At 40.1% G+C, this 20,940-nt stretch overlaps 1 protein-coding gene across 11 annotated transcripts in view; it reads right to left on the reverse strand.

Annotated features, from left to right (window-relative positions):
* The window catches only part of gpat2 (glycerol-3-phosphate acyltransferase 2, mitochondrial), a 184,864-nt gene that overhangs the window by 2,171 nt on the left and 161,753 nt on the right, over positions 1 to 20,940 (reverse strand). For 10 of the 11 annotated variants that reach the window (XM_039621010.1, XM_039621015.1, XM_031727931.2 and 7 more), the window contains 10 exons: positions 16,985 to 17,115; positions 16,814 to 16,884; positions 16,392 to 16,552; positions 16,182 to 16,285; positions 11,709 to 11,890; positions 10,980 to 11,057; positions 10,171 to 10,296; positions 2,682 to 2,802; positions 1,237 to 1,305; positions 811 to 866 (listed from right to left, as the gene is read on the reverse strand). In XM_039621010.1, coding sequence (XP_039476944.1) covers positions 811 to 866; positions 1,237 to 1,305; positions 2,682 to 2,802; positions 10,171 to 10,296; positions 10,980 to 11,057; positions 11,709 to 11,890; positions 16,182 to 16,285; positions 16,392 to 16,552; positions 16,814 to 16,884; positions 16,985 to 17,115 — 1,099 coding nt within the window. Of the gene's footprint in view, positions 1 to 810; positions 867 to 1,236; positions 1,306 to 2,681; positions 2,803 to 7,324; positions 8,307 to 10,170; positions 10,297 to 10,979; positions 11,058 to 11,708; positions 11,891 to 16,181; positions 16,286 to 16,391; positions 16,553 to 16,813; positions 16,885 to 16,984; positions 17,116 to 20,940 lie in introns of those variants that run through there. The other variant, XM_039621017.1, reaches the window with a different exon arrangement.

A 20,940-nucleotide genomic window follows, 5' to 3' on the forward strand; every position in this document is an offset into this window, starting at 1 on the left:
TGTAAAAATAGAAATGGACTGTGATAACAGAATTACAGGTTCATTTAAAAACAGTGAGGTTATAATGAGACACTATTATTGATTGTTCTATTGATCATTTTACTTCCAACTGTGAATTAGAGAGTTAATTAGAGCTTTATAAATATGTGACTGTAAACACTGATCTTATGTGTAAATGCTGCTTTAAAACATCTCAATGCAACCCTACCAAATTTGATGAAACATCAATGGAGCTCAACACAAATCGTTTCGCTCATACAGTGAAGTACTAGCTGGCCTCATGCTTGGCAACCTTTGAAAAATGGCACCGGCACAGGGACCTCTGGGGTGGGAAAGGTTAAAGACCTGAATGTCAAATGTAAACCACTTTGTCACAGCTAAGAGACCTCAACCTGTCTGCGCCACTTTTTTCCATTTTCTAATTTTAAATATCTCGTGTCTTTGGACCAGTGAATTCTCTTTATGAACTGACATTTCTGCCTCCTACATGATTGGATTTGGTTGGCTCCAGCCAGGCAGAGAGTCTTCCTATTGCATCAAAAATCAGGTTTCTGTTCACAGCTACTGAAAAATGCCACCAGTTTGATTGATTAATAGTGATTTTGAGATTTGGGCTAGATTCCAGGATTCACATTAGAAGTCAACTTTTTGAGAGTTGGATTGCACTTCAACTTTGAGTCCTGAGTGGAGCTATAATTCCCGGCAGACAGGCAGATTTGGACACACACACACACACACACACACACACACACACACACACACACACACACACACACACACACACACACACACACACAGGCTGTCACTCACCCCCAGGTCTATTAGTGTTCTGACTGCAGTGTGCGCCGCCTCCTCTGAGCAGCTCTCTGTGAGATACAGCAAAAAGACGCACATGAAACAAAAGAACAGACAGATATCCAATATAGAAAAAGCAGGTTGGGATAGGAGAACAAAGCCATACCAGTGGGACTGTAATTTTTTTTCAGAGTGTATTATTGAAGGGTGTCATTTGGGTACTTTCTGGTTATCTTTTATGGTGTTTTTTTAAACAAGGGGGATAGCATGTGATGGGAGCGAAAGGAACTGTTTTTCTTCTCTGGTCTACGTACCTTTGTTACAATACACACTGAATCAGTTTTTTAAAAAAAGGCAAGGTGACAAGCTTTTAAAGTTTTGACACAAAAATGGAAGATCTTTGTGAGTTTTTTTTCCCGGGGGATGTCAGGCTGAACTCACCATAGTGCTGTTTCTTCTTATTTGCTGTGTCACAAAGATGTGAGTGTATTTGAGCCACAAACTCAGCTTCTGCAGCAGAAAAGACATGAAAATGGAGGCAATTATTCAAGCGAAACAAAGTGAGAACAATCTGCTAAGATAAAGCTGTATCTTATTATACAAGCTGCTGGATAAAAGCTCTTTGATTCTTCCCATAAAAGCAAAAACCATATCTGATTTAAATTTTGCTTGTATCCCCTTCGAGGTCCTCTCCTTGGTCACCTTTGCACTGGATGTCGCACTTCTATGAGGATTGGTGCATCATCTCCATTCTGCCAAAGAGGTGACACTTTAATTTGAATTTGAGTTTGTGGGAAAGGAAGATGTCGCTAGAAGCTAAATCTGGCGAATGGGGGCGGTGAGTGTAAGTGGCCAAAAGCACACCCTGCAGCTCGGGTCATTTGTGTTAATGCTCACTGTCAGATGTTCAGAGTGAGCATTAAGAGAGTGAGAGACCCTATGTCACAGGGTGATATAGTAGAACTCTGCACTCACAATATGAACATGGGGGATAACTTAATAAGTTAATGTGGAAAAAAAAATGATGTGCATGCTTCACATTCTGTTTGCGACCTGATGATCTTTTTTGGGCCTGGAAAATCCAACTCCTCCAATAAAGACTGCTGTAGGTCTTTGGGTTGTGGCTGGAGACCCAGCTCTGATCACCAGTGATTATTTTCAACACAGAAGAGAGTTCAGTTTGTCGCAGAAGTTCATATTTGTGCTCTGGTTTTAGGTCCCTGGAACATTTTTAAATGTACATGGGAAAATGGTCAGAATGGGATTTCCAGTTCAAGCAGTGAGTGCTTCAGTGTGAGAAGACACTGCAGTGCAGAGGTTCCCACATATTAAAACAGCACTTTGTTTTCATTGATTAATTTTTGCTCTTTTGGGAGTTCACTTGATGCGGATTCGACAGCCAAAGGTTTTGTTTATGCACCATGGCATTTCTACACCATCTCTAAGCAAGAGAAATGAAAAACTGTTGAGATAAATAACCATTTAAAATAAAAAATACTTAATGCATAATTAGTTTGAAATGCTTTTATTGCATATTAACAATTAAGAGTTTTTATAATTTTAGTGACTTTTTGCAGCTGACCTGCAGTACCTTCATGGCCACTAGGGGGCTGCAGACCACACCTTGGAAATTGCTGTTGCAGGTGAGTTTAAATCTGTATAGTTTTGGTTTTCAAAAATCTGATAAATATCAAACATGAAGACTGTCACCAGCATTTACTGCATGCATCAATACTAGAGTAGGCCTGACTGAAAAGTCACTCTAATACCAGATCACGAGATTGCCAGATTACTTGTAACCACAAAAGGAATTTATGACCTATCCAATGTTTACCACCCCACACTGAACACAGGTGACCAGTTTCCCTTAAACAGTGTCCACATACCAGCCAGAGGCATCTCAAAGAGATCCAGCCCCATAGTTGTCCAGCATAGTGCCCTGAGATGTCCAGCTAGCATTCTGCAGAGGAAGAAGAGCATCTCTGGACAGTGACTTGGCTGTCGTATCTAGAAAAAGTCGACACAGACCACGAATGAGGCAGTGAAGAACTGAAAGATTATTTTCTACTACAATACTACATACTTAAAACTCACTGTTAGGAGAACCATGCACAGCTCTGGGATGTGATATTACTCAAAATAAACTGTTGACTCGCTGAGGCTTGAATACTTGAAGGCAACATATTTTTATGTGAGTGCTGCTGATGTACTGTTTGTAGAAGAAAATCGCAGTGGATAATAAATACATCCAAGACTATTAACAGTACGACAGAAGGCACCCAATTACTTCTGCCAAGTAAGCCGTGCGATTGGTTTGGTTTGTTTGTCTGTTTTTAGCAGGATTACTCAAAAAGTTCTGGACAGATCTGCATGAAAACTTCACAAAAGTGGGGCTTGGCCCAACTTAGAAATGATTAACTTTTGGAGTCGATACCAATATGGATCTGAATTCAAGGATTTTTTTGGAAGGATTCGCTGCTATTGCGAGATGGGAGTAAATTGGACATTCTGTGTCACATTCTAACAAACACACAATTTTAATATCACCGTTAAATCTGAGAAATCTCTTAATGTCTTTAAGAAGATACAAAAAAAAAAAACTAATCCAGATACACAACTCATGAATGGTGCAGAGGTAATATTAAGCCTTGACACAGGTATGCAGCCTCAAGTGGCCTTTTTTAAGTGCATTACATTCAAGTGAAAGACCAGCAAAGAAAACAAACACCAATGAAAGAGTAAAGCCTTTTCAATAACTTCAAACAACAGATTAATCTGCAGTGCCTACCAAAAGTTTAGAAGTACTCTGCTTCTTGGTCAAATAGGTGTTAGAAATAAATGATTGCCCCACTAACCATAAACCAGATGGGATGCTGTGTCACTGCAGGATGTTGTATAGATCTCTTCAATTGTGGATAAATCTGCAACAGTATTACGAGCAGTCTCCATGCTTCACGGCAGGAATGACATCCTTTCACCTTCTCTGTGCCGCAGAGTGGGCTGAACCAAAAATCTAAACCCAAAAACTTCGACTCAGATCAAAGCTCAGAAACCGATTGCTTGTGTTTCTTTGTAGGGATGATTATTGATAACAGTTTGATTGATACAAATCCCTTAATCCCTTCTGATCTGTGTACAAAGAACAACAAAAAATTAAGACTATACAGATTTTTTCCCCCCAGCTTTAGAATCACGTATTTCACCTGCGTAAAAGCTCAACTCCTGTGAATTTGACATCATGGTTTTGCAACTACCAGGGGAAAAATGGATTGGACAATGTAAAGACCAGTTCTCGATTCCCATCCCTTTTTCCTGGCCTAAGCAGTTCTTTTCTTGTTATCGGTTTCCCTCAGGAGAGGTTTCTTTGCAGCAATTCGACCATGAAGGCCTGATTCACAGCCTCCCTTCAACAGTCGATATTGAGATGTGTCTGCTGTTTGAACTCTGGGAAGCACTGATGTGGGCTCTAATCTGAGCTGCCGTTAATTGTTCATCTCTGAGTCTCTAAGAAGTTATCCTCTGCGGCAAAGGGAAGTCTCGGCCTTCCTCTCCTGAAGCAGACAACACAATAGCCATTTTTATTTGATAGTTTTTACGACTACACTTTCTAAACTGACCGACCTTCGTGTCTGAAAGTAAAGATAGAGTGTCTTTTCTGTTTACTTAGTGGAGCGGTCCTTGCCATAACATGAATTACTGCAGTAGCTCAAGGTCACTTCTGGCATATGAACACTACTGCAGTCCAAAATAACTGAATCTGAAGTTGGTTAAAATTTTATCAACAGTGTTTAAAACTGTTAAACCAAACTTTTAGAAAACTAAGATTCACCAAGTCAAATTCCTCAACAGCAGACTAAGAAAAGCATTTCTTTAAGGACTTGGATTTAACCACAGCAGTCGTGATGAAAAGTGACAGCTGCCCAAAAAACATCCATAAATGCTTTAAAATTGAATCTTTCATTACCTGACATTAAGGTCCTTGGCTGTGTACTCAAACTTTGGATAAACTGTGTATTTACTCTATAAAATTCTCTTTATTTGTCTCAGAAACTGGAAATAAACTTTGCTATAAAGACTCCGTTAATGAGTACATCAGATAATGAGAGGGGCCATGAAGCTGGTGGGTCATTAAACTACTTTATAAAGTGTGTGGGGACATTATAATCATGTAATATGAAAATATGAGTGCTCAGTTTATATTATGGAGTTCAGCTGCTCCTGTAAAATGTTCCATTTTCTTTGGACATTACACAACAGCAAAGAGTCATTAATGTTTAGTCTCTCAAGAGATGGATGCTTATAGCGCTACAGCGCACCGAACAGCTTGCAGCTCATATTTGGTTGATTCTGCTCTCCTCATCTAAACTTTAAGTTTTGTGGAAAGAGAACTGAGGTTTCTGCCACAATTTCAAAGTGCATGGAGAAGAACAAGGGTCCTAAGAGGTCTAAGATAATTCAGGGTGACGCCCTGATGAAGGCCACAGACCAAAATGTCTGATCCAGTAATAAAATTGTTCCTTATACCTCAAATGTTGCTGGAGCTTACATTAGTATATCAAAGTCTGAGCCATCCCTTATTTCATTATATTTTGCTAGGAATATGTTAAGGTGCAGTGATTTATTGAAACGTGGAAACGAACATGGAAATATAGTATGTAAGGCAAAGTTTGTGTCTTGAAAGTCAATATTTGATATCTTTATTCTTCAACACAGTCTGAACTCTTGGACAAGCTTCATTGTCATTTCTTTAAGAACTTTTCAGGATTAGTTCTCCAGACTTCTTGAAGGAGATTCAAAGCTTTTCTTTGGACACTGGCTGCATTTTGTTCCGTTCTCCGTCAAGATGATCTCACACTGCTTCAATAATGTTGAGGTCTGGGCTCCGGGGAGACGATTCCATGACTGATAGTGTTCCACTGTGTTTTTTTTCTTATCAGTTATGCTTTTACTGCACCGGAAGTGTTTTTATGATCAACGTTATGCTGAAAAATGATGCTGTTTCCAGTCAGATGCTTTCTGATGGTACCTGGTATGAATTTTGATAAGATCCCCAATACCACTTGCTGAAATGGAGCCTTAAACCATGACAGACCACCATGTTTTACAGATGGCTGTAGACATGTTGAACAAAAATGTCAAATTTGGATTCATCACTCCATCAAGACACATTGTCACAGATTTTCAGTCAAGTTCTTGTATAATTTGGCACACCTCAGCCTCTTCTCCTGGTTTGCCTTCCCTAAGAATGGCTTCTTGACAGCAACCCTACCACCATTTCAGAGGAGTGGATGGATGAGTTGAAGGGCCGGATGCATTTCTCAGGTTCTGTGTCAGGTCGATTTTTTCTCTCTAAAGGAGATGATTTTCAGATACTGTTCATATGTTGTAGATAATTTTTTTAGGCCTTTTTTTCCCCTTCTGTCCTCTACCTATCCAGTTAAGGACACACTGCACCCAAGATACACCAAGTTTTCAGCTAATAACTCTGTGAAATCAGCTTATTGGTTAAAAAATACCAGTTTATGCCTTTCAAACTGTGTAGATCCATAGATTCGACTAAAAAAAATAAGAACAAATGTTTCGGAGACAGGCTGCTAGAAATAAGGCGCCTAAAATAAAATTGTTTCTTCACTAAGTTGTCTGCTATGTTTAGAAACAACTCTTTGTTCATCCCTTGTGTTTCGTGCCTAATTACCTATGTATTGATTCACAGATCAGTGTTAAGTGGTTGAAGAAACAATAAAAATAACATTCCTCTGGGTGGAAAAAGCAGTTAATGTCCAAAGAAAAACTGAAAGACCTTCAGAACCTTGAACATTATTTCTCAAGACCACTTTAAAACATTACAAGAAAGCCTGGCTTCTTTAGATACACAAAATATAAAGAAATGAGGCTTTTTGCACAGCACCTTATATCTGCATACAATCCTTTTTTCTAAAACAATGCATTAATTAAGCTTTTATAACAACTTTTTATATTTTTGCTAATGAGCTGGTGCCACTTAGTCAACTGGGCTAATTCAATTAGCGTTTAAACAATCATTATATAAAAAGGTGAAGCACTTAAATACACAGAAAAAGTCGGAAATAAAAATGACAGGATGAAAACGGAGCCGTCAGAGTAACGATCACGCGTTGAGTTGTACGAGCAGTAAAAACACATCACAACAAAAAGGTCAGCACTGCAGCTGTTGTATAAACAAGTCCAGAGAGACTGCTTAGCAAAGACATTGCAAACATTCAATCTTTGTGTAAAGTGCAACAAAAAAATGCATTTTCAGCACAATATTTACACAGGTAATATAAGAAGATAAGATAAGATAAGATAATTCTTTATTGTCATTGCACAGTCATACATAGTACAGTAGTACAATGAAATTGGAAAAACTGTCCTACGTTGGTACTACATATAACACAACACGACACGATATGACACATCACAACGCAACACAAACAACACAACACAGTATATTAACTTAGAAATAAAAAAGAAGAAGATTGTGTGTAGAAATAAAATTGGATCCAAAAGGAAAATGGTAGAATCCAATAACACCAAAATGTCGATCATATTGATTTATTTATATTGCATTTTGCTGTTTGTTTCACACAACTGAGAGGCAACATGAATAAATAACCTAAAACGCACAAACAAAAAAATATATACATACATTTGGGAAAACAAAACAGCAAAGTTTTCTTGCTTTTTCTTGCCTGGTTGCTTTGCAAAACAAAAGTGAATCTACCTAGGCAAACTGAGGTTAGGGAATACTTTTTGCTGTCTGGTATGTAGGTGTATGCAGTCTTGCTTCAGCACCTGAACTGAGGATAGCAGTGCAGAGGCGGCAGTATAAGAAAAATGAGTGCACTGGATGGAGAGAGTTAAAAGATGGAGTTTGAAAGAGTGGAGCTTTGTAAACTGTGGTGCGGCACTTCCTTGGTGGACAAAGCTGAAAACAAGTTATGCCAGCGTGGGTGGCACTGTACTACGCAGTCAACCAGCAAGCTACATGTGGCAAAGCCAGTCATAAGAATGTTCTTTCTGTTGTGTGGTGATGCTAGTAAAATCTTTAAATTATAAAAAAACATCAGGGCCTGTATTTCCAGAGTTAGGCATATGAATACTAGAGAATTGCGAAGGACAAAAGAAGAGTAGTCTCCACACTGAAGAGTGCAATTCTTCAATATTCAGAGGTGTCACTTGGCAATCATTCATATGAAAAGCAGGTCATACACAGAAAGACAGCTCTACCTACTATTATGACATCATGTGACATGTAGCTCAGAAGGTAGAGGGTCATCTGGCTGGTTGGTGGTTTGCGTTTGATCTCAGATACTTCCTGCCCACATGCTGAAGTCTACTTGCTTAAGACCCCAATTACCCTCCCTGCCCCTAATGGTCAGGTAGTATCTTCGTGGCACCTTGCTGCCAATAGTTTCTGTGTGCATACTTGTATGGCTCATGTTGTGGGTATATAAATCTGCGCAATCAGTCTTGCTCTGACCACCTGACTCCTGTTTGGGAAGAAAAAAAGTTCTAATTTAAGTTTTTCTGTGAAAACTTAGTTTAAGGTAAAATCAGGTTCAGAAAAGTGGCAGTTTTAGTCTGTAAGTTTGTAGGAAATGATTGTGAGGTAATGGAAACACAAGTGTGTGTGTGTAAATGGGCGTGTGGGAGGCAAATTGTAAAGCACTTTGATAAAAGCCCTATATAACGGCAGTCCATTTATCAGTCCATATCCTAAAATGATCTAATAGGAACAAAAAAATGCCCTGAAGCTAAAATGTAACATCATTAGATGTTTTTTTTTCCAGAGTTTGAAGTATGTGTCCCAGCTTTTTTTTTCATTTGTAAGTGTAGGTGTAGGCTTCCACTATTTACTGGAGAATTACAAAGTACAGTTTTGTTTGCCTGTATGACTTTTCTCATGTGATGCTTGAAATAAATCCCAGGAAGCACACACAAAGCACCACTGAGCCCACAACACTCCTTTTACAGAACCTGGGATACGCAACCTTTAACAAATATGAACGAATTAACATTAATAACTAAATTACAACTAAATACTATTAGGAAGAAGGAGGCAAGGAGGTGGAGGGTGATGCGTTTTTGGAAGCAATGAAGCAATGATGATGCAGAGCTCAGTGGCAGACTTGAACAAGCACCAAATCTATATATGGCTTGCCTTTTGTAAACAGACAGGTGGTGGGCACACATAACTGAATGCCCTACATATTATAACCAACACATCTATAAAGACTTAATACACTGAAGTCTTTGAAAACGCTCTCTAATGCAAAACACAATGTAAAGTGCTGGTATCACCTTTTTTTTTCTTTTTAAACTCCTCATAGTGTCGACTATTCACAGCGTTAGCAACTGTTCATTGTTCCAAGATTTAAACAGGAAAAGCCATTTTAAGATGCCAGCACCCACGGCCATTATAGTTCTTTAATGTGCAATAAGCAAATATGCAGTTTCTTACCTTTTCCATCATCCAGCAGACAAAATGCTTCCAAGCATGTGGATGCTACAACTTCAAATAAAAATATCCTCATCTTTACTGGATTCTATGATGCTGAAGCTTGCATTTAAAACGCTTCATTGGTTAATGCTACTGCTCTCTCCATAGCTGTCAGCAGAGCTGTTAAATAGTATGCCTGCTCACATCAGTGTGATAAAACTGCTGCTCTTTCTCAGTGCAGTTTTACATTTGTACAGTCACGACTCCCGAGACCATCACCTCAAAGTTGCTCTGCAGTGATTAAGAATAACATGCCTGCACCTTTGACAGCCGGTGATTTGGACACCTTGGAAGTCGGATATCACGTCCAACAGTCATGACTGTTGGGCTTCTTTTAAATCTAAGATCTTACCGCTAATTGGCATTCAGGATGTGGGCTCTATCCATGCAGGTGCTTTTATAATGGAGATTCAGTTGCTTTAAAGTTGTATTTCATGTGGTGGTTCTGGTATTTTTGTGCATGTCCTGTAGGCAGTTTGGGCCAGCGCACAGCCAGTCCCACAACGGTGCCTTTTGAGAACAAACTACCATAATAAACATATCGGAGAGCTGAATGTTAAGTAGTGCTACTTAGAGAATGATGAGTTAATATCCGTGGGAAGAAAATCACGGCCAACCAGATCTTAAGGCTTCATCACAGATGTGGGCCTTAAATTTCAACTGTCACTTCAGTGTCTATGAAGCTTACTCACTTCAAACGTTGAAATGAGTCATTTCAACTTTTTTATGTAACTTTTCTATCCAGTCTTTTTCTTTCTCTCAGTGGAAAGATGTGGAACCAGCTCTATACTGGACACAACAGAAGAGAGATGAAGGAGCTACAGAGGCTCAGGAAAGCCAGTGGTCTTCTGTACCTTATAGGAGCAAAGGTCCGGCTCCTCGCAGTCAGAATCGCTGTGATAAGGATCGTCAGAAGTGGTCCAGGTCAGAGGACCGTCCTCTTTCTTCCAGAAATCACAGATGGGAACATCCCTGGGAATCTCCAGAGGATAGTGGGCAGACCAGACAGAAACAAGCTCTGGTTAATATAATAGGCAAAATATAATTGAGACCACAGCCCTAGGATAAAAGGATGACATTGTGTCTTTAACTCTTTCCCCCATAAAGACGACATTTAACCACGAGTTTTGATATCTCAGTATCTATAAATAAAGATGTGGTTTGACCACCACTGGGGTAGTTTTTTCCAAGGGAAACTTTATAGACACAGCCTTCTGGTAAAAACCCAGACACCTGAAATATGTTCAGAAAAAAGCTTCAAAAATTACTCCTAGTGGGCTTTAAAGGGGTAAAGAGTTAAATTAACCTGATTTCTACTGAAGTCTAAAAGCAATGCAATATAATGCTGTCCAGTACAACACCATCCTGAACTGTGGCCTCGTTAGCTGTGCTGGACTGCATTAGATTGTGGAGGTGTATGATATAAAGCCTCTAATGAGTACAGAGTAACTTAAATAGTTATATAACCAAATTCAAGCAAAGAAAACACACTGAAGAGTTGAAGGTAACATTAAAATTGCATCTTTGGGTAAAACACACACCAGATCTATTACATATTTAATTCATTAAACTACCTTTAGGACAAGATTTCAGTACAGTTTTGTTTGTTAAATTATGCAGTTTTATGAGGCCCAACTTTTAAAACTATTAAAATATTTCTTACTTCTTCCTGGATCAGGATGCCACAGCGAACCAGACTGTCAATGGCATCCAGCGCGAAACTCTGGGAAGACTGACAAGGCTATGGAGAAAACGTGAGAGGGCAAATGATTCAATGGTGAGGCAAGGTTACAAACAGCTTCAGCCAATCACATATCTAAGAAATGCAGAGGGAGACGGCTGACAGGGAACATAAGGTGTGTAGTAGAGACGTAGGAATGATCTTAGAACGAGAATAAGGGGTGCCCGGGAGGGGAATCAGAGCAGGAGAGATATTTTTCTGTGAGGAATGGGGAGAGAAATGTAGCTGCAAGCAGCAGAGACAAGAAAGAGCAGCTGCCGAAATGAAAGGTGGGCAAACAAAAAGGAATAGTATTTCTGGCTCAGATTCGGAGCCCTTGAAGTCAGTTTGATGGAGCATGTACACACGCACGCACGCACGCACGCACGCACGCACGCACGCACGCACGCACGCACGCACGCACGCACGCACGCACGCACGCACGCACACACACACACACACACACACACACACACACACACACACACACACACACACACACACACACACACACAGTGCACGCATACAATCCAAAACCTCTCTCTGGCTGAGACAGAGGCAGCAGAGCAGGATGAATGGCTGTTCAGCTCCATTAAACATCCATTGAATGAGACACGCTGGCTATGTGAGTGTGTGTGTGTGTGTGTGAGTGAGATATGAATTCAAACTCACTGGCATGAAGCCCGGAGGCAGGAGATGGCAGAGCTGCAAGGCTCTTGCAGTGAGCTCAGATTGGCAGAGCACCACATCAAACTCCGTGTCACCTTTGACCTCCTCTCCTTCCACGTCACTCCGCACGCTGCTGCTGACGCCATTGTGAGCCACCTCGCACAGCATGGCTGACACCGCACACGCTACAAACACAAACATTTTATTGTTCGCCTCCTCAAGACCAAATGTGCAGCACAGGTGTCGTGTGGTAAAGCAGGTGTTTGTATATGACAGCTAAGTAGGTTACAATTTGGCTGAAATCTGTTAGCCATTAGACACGCTCTTTGGAAAATAGATCAACTGATGAGATTTTGCTGATAAGCGTGAGCTAGGATTTCCGTCATTTACACAAGTGTTATTAAGTCTTTGTTTACATTCTCAATCCCACTTATCCTGCTTTTTCATGTCCTGGTGGGAAAGTCTTGACATCCAGACTGTTCATGTTCCTCAACTGTGCAGCTGTCACACAACAGCAGTCCCCTCCATACTGTAAAGTAAAGAACCTACAATATCCTATATATATTAACCAAGACCAAAATTTAATAAACCGACTTGAGATATTCCTGTTAACTAGTTTGCTAGTCATTAACTGGTCAACTAGTCTAAAAATAAGAACACACAGATGTGAGACTGATTAACAGAGTGCTGTTAATTTTAGCTGTGCTGTGCTAAGTTATCATCCACAGTACACTGCCTGCACTCTGTGGTACGTATCGCTCCAGCCTGACGGTTATATGTCAGTTTACTCTGACACTCCCGACATAAAGCCATTTATTTTCTGCATCAAATTACTGCAGACCTGCGCGCATTCATGGAGCTTTTCACCTGGCTTCTTTACAACTTCCCATCGCATTAAGAGGGTCAGCGAGTGTCATTGTAACCTCTTGATGACAGGGCACTCCAAGTGTATATTAATAAAATAAAAGACGACTTTTATTTTACTACTTGTTTAACTGACTAGTATTTCTGGTCCCAACTAGTGAGCAGCAACACCTCAAGGGCACATGACTACTATGTACATGAGACAAAAGCTCAGGCTTCACACAGTTTTTTCCCTACTCTTGGGTCCGGATGAGGTTAATGAAAGTGGGCGTTTCTATTATGGTAATCTTGACCACCCTTTTAAATAATCTGTTTGCAAAGAGGTAAAACTGCTTGTTGCAGGCCAGGGAATAACCTGAGGGACCGCACCATGCCCAGCATAACATAAATCGTTATGAATCAAGAAAAGCTAATCTAGTAGAGTCCAAGAATAAAACTGTGAAGCAGGAAATGAGCATAACACAGCCACTTTAAACAAAAACCATTATGGAGGCGGGGGAGATTTGACTATTGCTAACCCTAAATGTGTGTTTATCACATCGCTCTTTCGATTTGCTACAACATCACAACAACATACTGTATACAGGACCTGATGCAACTTATTTTTACCACTTGAGGTTAGCACCCATGTATGAATATACAACACAGAGGCTTTCAGCAGTACAAAGCCCCCTGCCCACCAGTTTCACTTCCTATACAACCAAAAGAGGTCATGCAGGAACAGTGAATCATGCTGGAGAAGTAGCTTCCTGTACTTCAAACCATTATTTTTACCTCCACCAGGAATCCTAAAATGGGGCTACAGTTTCTATGGCTTCATTCCTGTCTGCCTGTCAGCATGAAAATAAGATTTCAGCAGATAGCTCTGGGCTTGAGGATCTGATAAAGTATAGATTTAGGCTTTAGGATTTCTGCCATTAGACGATTACCATATATTACTGTCATGTATTATCGCTCTGTTCCCAACCACACCACCAAAGAAAAAAACAGACATTGAATGATTCTGTAAATTAAAACACCAGATATTCAGTGCCAATAGTCTTTAGATTATTGCTTTCAGCAATGTCTGTGGTACAGGTGTAGTTTGTTTAAAAAAATGTTGGGGAAAAAATACAGCTGCGGATATTAAAACACAAAAATAAAGTGCACGTCTATGACAGAAGGCAAATGATGTCTTTTAAATGAAATGAATGACTTGGACGCCCATCCATAATCAAACCTCCACACTTCTATTTCCTCCTGCTCACATCCAGGCCATCTATTTCCTGAATGAATAATGGCAATGGAAATAAAATGTAAAGAGCGCAACCAGCATGTGTGAACGCCACATGCTGGTTATGATACACTTTCAGTATGTGCCCATTATTATAATTTTACACAGGGGATAACACAATCAAATTTAAACCAGGGATTTCCGGTCCTTATCCAAAAGAGGAGGTTTTTAATGGTACCATGTGTTATACAGTTTGATTCAATTACATGCATTCCATACAAATGTGACCCTAATGCACATCTTGCATTTGTAGTCTGATTTGCTGTCCATGTCTTGCTCATGGATGGTCACTGAAGCAACTGCCAACTGTCTACAAGACAGCTGATGTACAGTTTAGCTCACAGAGCTTTATTTGTAGTGACTGAAATTGAAATGCAGCCAAGGAAACATCTAAATAAAACATGTAAGAGTTATCTGACAGGCTTCAGCCAACAAAAACTAAAGTACTGCAACTCAAGTACTTGTTGTTTTAAATTTGACATATACTATATACTACTAATTTGATATACTATCACTGGCCAGTCACATGAAAGCTCGATACATTTAGACACGCAGACATGATCGAGACAATCTGCTGAAGTTCAAACTGCATCAGAATGTGGAAGAAAGGTGATTTAAGTGGCTGTGTACATGGTACAGTTGGTGATGCAAGACAGACTGATAATTTCAGAAACTGCTGACCTACTGGAATTTTCCCACTCAACCATCTCTAGACTTTACAGAGAATGGTTAGAAACAGGGGCAGCACGGTGGCACGGTGGTTAGCACTGTTGCCGCACAGCAAGAAGGTCCTGAGTTCAATTCCACCATCAGGCCGGGGTCTTTCTGTGTGGAGTTTGCATGTTCTCCCCGTGTTTGCATGGGTTCACTCCGGGTACTCCGGCTTCCTCCCACCGTCCAAAGACATGCAGTTCGAGGGGATAGGTTAATTGGATAATCCAAATTGTCACTAGGTGTGAATGTGTGAGTGAATGTGAGCGTGAATGGTTGTCTGTCCCTGTGTGTTGGCCCTGCGACAGACTGGCAACCTGTCCAGGGTGTACCCCGCCTCTCGCCCTATGACAGCTGGGATAGGCTCCAGCGCCCCCCGCGACCCTGGAAAGGATAAGCGGAAGCGAATGGATGGATGGATGGTTAGAAACAGAGAAAATATCCAGTGAGCTGCAATTCTCTGGGTAAAAATGCTTTGCTGATGTCAGAGGAGGATGGCCAGACTGACAGGAAGGCAACGATAACTTAAATAACAGGGCATGCAGAAGAGCATCTCTGAATGTACGTGTCATCCCTTTGTCACCACATGTACTCACCTTCTGATGGCTCGTTCCAGCAGGATAATGAGCCATGTCTAAAAACTTGAATCCTCTCAAACAGGTTTCCTGAATATGACAATGAGTACTCAAATGGGCTCCACAGTCATCAGATCTGATGCTCTGTCAAGGTTATTATAGTTAACTAAAACTAAACTAAAAACTAAAACTAGATGTAATAAAAATCTTAGTTACCTAAATTTAAAAAATACTTGACTTTTGAAAAAACAAAACAAAAAAATAAACAATTTTGTGAACTTTTAAAACTAACTAAACTAGAGGAAATATCCTTTGATTAAGTGCTTGTTATTTTGGTAACACATTTTTATCAAAACTTGTCTGATGAGGCTTTGATGGACATATTTATTGAATCATTTGGACATCTACAAGCCCGTGAGCCAGTGCTTTAAAAAGCTCTTTGATTTCAACAAAACAACTAAAATGAGCCTACTTGCTCTGGAAAGTAACTGAAACTAAACTGAACTAAAAGCAAAATGTCAAAACAAAATAAAAATTAAACACTAATTACAACTTAAAAACTATACTACCTCTGTGCTTTATCATCCAAATAGAGCAACTTTAGGATGTGGTGAAACAGCAAATTCACATCATAAATGTGCAGCCGATATACCTGCAGCAACTATTCCCAGCGCACCCCCACTATACGTTTAGGTTCGAGTTCAAGCATTATATACAAATCCACATACTCCTAAAGCTGGAAGTGATGGACATTAATAAAATGTAAACTTAAAACGAAACAGTTTAATTCCACTGCTGACACTTGCTAGTTTAAAAAAAAAAACTCTCCTTCTGTGTGCACACTCCCTGACACTGCTAAAAACTTGCTACCCCCTAAATGTCACGCATAATAAGTTCTTAAAAATTAAAATGTTTTCTGTAGAACTGATTTTCCAAGCTGACATGCCAACAGTCAGAGTAACTGCCAAGGCCTCCTACGAAAAATAAGGTGCCTGCCAGAACACATGGTCAAGATGATACCTACATAAAACGCATGCCTTCAAAGTCACTCACCCCCAACAGCCTCCAATATAAAGGCGTGTGTGACCGTCTTTGCCATGTAGCAGAGGTGAAGCGTGGCAGCAAGAGAAGGACTGGGCACAATCAATGGGTCTTTCCTAGAATTGCAGAGGTGTGTACCAAAAGGAAAAACAATAAAAGGTAGAATCTATTATTGATGAGCAACAGCTCATCAGCATTTTTCTTTTATGACAGGAAACTGACTTGGATGGTGCAGCGGCTATGATGAGGTGAGGGGCGAGCAGAGACAGGGAGTAGTGGACAACCTCTGTCAAACTTCCCCCAAAGCCGACGTCTTTGTTCCTGAACAAAAGTTCCTCTGTGAGCCAAGCCACATCACGACACAGAACAGATGTACTTACACCCTGCGGAGGAGAGAAGAAGGGAGAGAAATCTAATTCCAAAATCAGACATGAACATTAACCATCTGCTGACATTAGTTAGAGACTGGTGGGTATGACTCAGAAAATCACTGTCACACTCTACTACACTTGCACGAAAAAAACAATTCGGTTTATGAGCCGCTTGGAGTGTTGATGGATCCTTAGAGGGGTGGCAGCAGATTTTAACGCTCACAGCAGCAAGGGGAAACTTGTTTGCATCTACACAGGGGCTGACACACCAACCTTGCGGTGTTTGTACAGCAGAAGGCTGGACATAAGACTGGTGGGCATCACAGCCATGCAGGAAGTTGCAGCTAGATGCACACAAACACACACACAGATTATGCAGCACAATTTGCATACTATTATGAGCACTCATTTACTATTCAGCAAGGAAGATAATCCTGTACTTACAGAAGATGAGGTGGAGGATGATGGCAATGCTGAGGTTTCTCTCCGACTGACTTGGCTCTTCGAGTTCAGATGCATAATAAGAAGACGGCAGGAGCCACGACATTCTCCTCTGCCCGAATGCTCTGCCAGCGCTTCAAAGAAAAAAAGCGGGGATGAAAAGAGAAGAATACCAGCATAAATTTAGATTTTCATTTATTTTAGGGCGCCTCTACTAACTTAAAGAAGAGATGATGTCATAGAAAGACAGCGAGAAGGATATGACGCTCAAAGTGTGCTATGTAAAGAGAGCTGGTCTCTTGTCCCCGATGGCAAAGAGACAAATAACAACTGAAATGGGAAACTTATGAGCAAAACAACTTGTTGTGCTGACACAGTAGACGTTCACACCAGTTTCAACTGTTTGGTGGTACATCATACTTTAGTTTTCCATTCAGTATATTTAACTGAATTAATAAGGATGTTTTTGTAACTTTGCACAATCGTAGCAGAAGTATAATCTGCACAGAAAAAGAAGAGAAACTTTGGAAACACATGTAAATGTACATGCTGACCACTGAAATTAATGCTAAGGATCCCAATTCACACATTTATTTCATCAGAATAACTGTAGTTTTATCTCTGATAACAGCCTAACCCAGCAGTTGGAGACCATCATCAAAAAAGTCAGTCTTAAGAAATTCAAGGTCAAGGTCACTAAAATTCAAACTTGTCCGAGATTTCTAGTAGATGTACCTATGGTATGAATTTCAAAATCCTACTTTGCCTCGTTCTTCAGTTCACATTCACAAACTTGGATATACACGGTGCTCGCCCACCCACCCAGCAGGGCGATGACAATACCAGTCTCTTGCATGGCTGAGGGGTAACAAAACTAGTACTAATAGTAACAGTAAAAATGAGTCCAGAGAATCCATGGATGACAGGGCAGTCTCATATTAAACAATGGCATCATATCCTTTTTCCAGGCCAGATCTGCAAGCCTCAACCTCATCTGATGAGAGAGACACTCAGGTAGTTACATGGGTCCCAGGTGTGGTAGAATAGGAAAGTCTTATCTTTTAAAACTGCAGAAAAGGCTTCAAATGGAATCATACTTGTCCCAACTTGCAGTCACTGATCAGGAGTTTTATTATTGATCCACAAGCTCAATATCCCAGCAGGCAAGTCCTTGCAGCAAGATGTAGAGCATGCTTAAAAATTACTTTATACTACTGGACATGGGGGGCACCTCCACAAACAATGAAAATAAGATCTTACAGAAGATTGACATTTAGCATAATACTTGGACAAGGCTGGATTCCCTCAGGAATAACGTACAGCCTGTTTAAAATCTTGAATTGCCTCTCCCAAGCAGAGTTAAAGACCAGGACACTGGAGAGCTGCACAGGACATAGAGGCCCCTCCAGGCCTCCGGCTCTATAGTAACCAGGTCAGATTCCAATCTGCCTTTTACTTTGTCAGCATTATCTACATGGAGGCTCAAGAGGATCTTATAAAGCCTCTTGATAAAATATTTAAGTTGTATATTATATGGGAGAAATGGTGAGACCTCCTGTGAAATTTATAATGCCTACTTATCAAAGGTACTTTAACTGGCTGTAACAAAGCCTATTTCAGCTTTGGGGAAAATAAAGTACAACTTTACTTTTCTTAGTTTAATGAAGATTAGGCAGCCTAGTAAGTATAAATGAGCTCACTGACATTACTAAAGGTCTAGGTATATAAATATTTACCACATGTGACTGCAGTGGGGTATTTATAATTATCTAGTACTTTAACATTTCTTTTTCTTTAACATTTTTTAGAGGTATTACATTATAGAACTGGAAACATTATTTAATTTATAGCTAACAAAATGAAACAATTGTAAAGTGAAGAAAAAATAATCTCTTAGATTAGGCCTACTTGGAAACAGAGTAGCTATAAAGCTTTCAGATGCTTTGAAACCCTAACCCTACCTGTGTTTGTACAAAGATCAATCATATTTTAAGAAATCTGCATTGACTGCATTGAAAAAAAAATATAACAGAATAATGGCTTAAAAAATAAAATAGTAAAAGTAAAACAAATTGAACACTTTCAGTTTAATTTTGACTCAAATCTAGCTGCAGATCAAATGTACTGGTAAGCCAGGAGGGTTGGTGGTGAACGTAAACAAATCTGCCCATGAACTGTTACATGTTTTAAATAAACATGAGACATCTACGTGTGTACACCCATGCAAACCACCGCTCTCGGGAGGACAAATCGCTCTGTCATTTTTTTTTTGTCAAAGCCACATGGAGTCACTGGGGACGAGCAAAAGTGCTGCATGCTGTTCTGCAGCAGTCATTCGCGATTCGCTCTTTGTATTCCATATAAGAGCCTTCTCACATTAAAACATGGGGTTGCTTTTATTGCGAAGCAGGCTCTGCACTTAGCATGCGATAGTTTATCTAGCGTACAAAATGAGATGATGACCATTTCTGGCCTTTTTTCTAGCCATCCATCCATCGTTATTTGTTGCTTATCCAATTCAGGGTCGCAGGGGGGCTGGAGCCTATCCCAGCTGACATTGGTCCAGAGTCAGGGGTAGCCCCTGAGGTATGGGTGTGTCCAGAGGTGGCCTAACAGTTGTGTAAAGACCTTTTAAAAGCAGGCTAGCTGAGCACTGGGAGGAGAGAGGCCCCAGATATGAGGAGAAATGTGTGAAGGCCAGGTGAAAAGAGGGACCCGCTGCCTGATCGTGGGGGTGCGATCAGCCCCTATTTGTTATTTTATAGGGTGCTGACGCGAGGGGAGCCGTGGTGGCATCGCATGACAGACTCCGGTGCAGGACGCGAGCTGGGCTGGGATGTGATGGACCCAGTGAAGGGACAAAAGGAGGATAGGAGGCTCGTCCTCGTCTGCCGGAGATGAGGCTGGCGTGGACTCTGCTCTAGAGAAGGAATTCCTGGCCTGCTGGTGGACCCATAACAAACATATGGCATAATTGCATCAGGGGATTTTAGTGAACATAGAAAATTGTATTTTTACTAGTTTTAGAATTGGGTTTGTTTATTCCTGGGGGATTTTAGTTATTGATAACATTTTATTACGTACATTTTTTTAAGAGTTTTTTTTTTTTTATTTGTGCTCCCTGGCCTGGGAATAAACTGTTTCCGATCAGACCTGTTTCATCTTTGTGCCCTTGGCATCTGACTGGCTTGCTCCCCCTTGTATTTAAAAGAATCATTCTCTTTAGCATGACATTCTAGCCCGACCGCTTTAGTGTCTGCGTTACATATATCCAGCTAGATTCAAACCCAGGATCCTCTTGCTGTGAGATGACAGTGCTAACCACTCCACAACAACCAACTTTGTTAATTACTATAATTTATAATTAATCTGCTTAATGTTGTAAATGGACAAATATTGAGAGACGCCATAAACAGCACTAGCTGTTCCTTTCTATTTGTGCTCAATGTGTCTTTGGAGGTGTATTAAACCACAACTGCAATTATCACAGCAAACAAGGCACTCATTAAACAAGGAATGAAACTGAAATGATTATAACTTTAAAGAATAATAACATAGTCTCTAAACTGAAAAGATCCTGTATTGGCCTTCAGCGATTTGAATGTGTTGAAGTGAAGTGGATTCATTGTCCGGGGAGTTGCGTAAGAAATCATGTGAATCAGTGTTGATATTATTTGCTCCAGCTGAAAAAAAAATTCAACAGCCTTATCTAATTATATTGAATAATTTTATTACATAATTATATTATATAATAATCATTTCACTGACCCAAAAAATAGATAAATAAATGCATCACAATTTCAAGTTAACTCTAAAAGTGTTCAGTAAGTTCAGTGGATCACTTCACATGACATTTTTTCCTATAATGAGCAATAATGTTTTTCAGCTGTTTATCTGATGCTGTGTTAAAAGTGGTGTAGCATTCTGGTTCTATATTAGTTTTTAAGAGAAGATATCAA

This window comes from Oreochromis aureus, linkage group 12 (genome assembly GCF_013358895.1).
Source record: "Oreochromis aureus strain Israel breed Guangdong linkage group 12, ZZ_aureus, whole genome shotgun sequence".
In the NCBI taxonomy this organism is placed as follows: domain Eukaryota; kingdom Metazoa; phylum Chordata; class Actinopteri; order Cichliformes; family Cichlidae; genus Oreochromis; species Oreochromis aureus.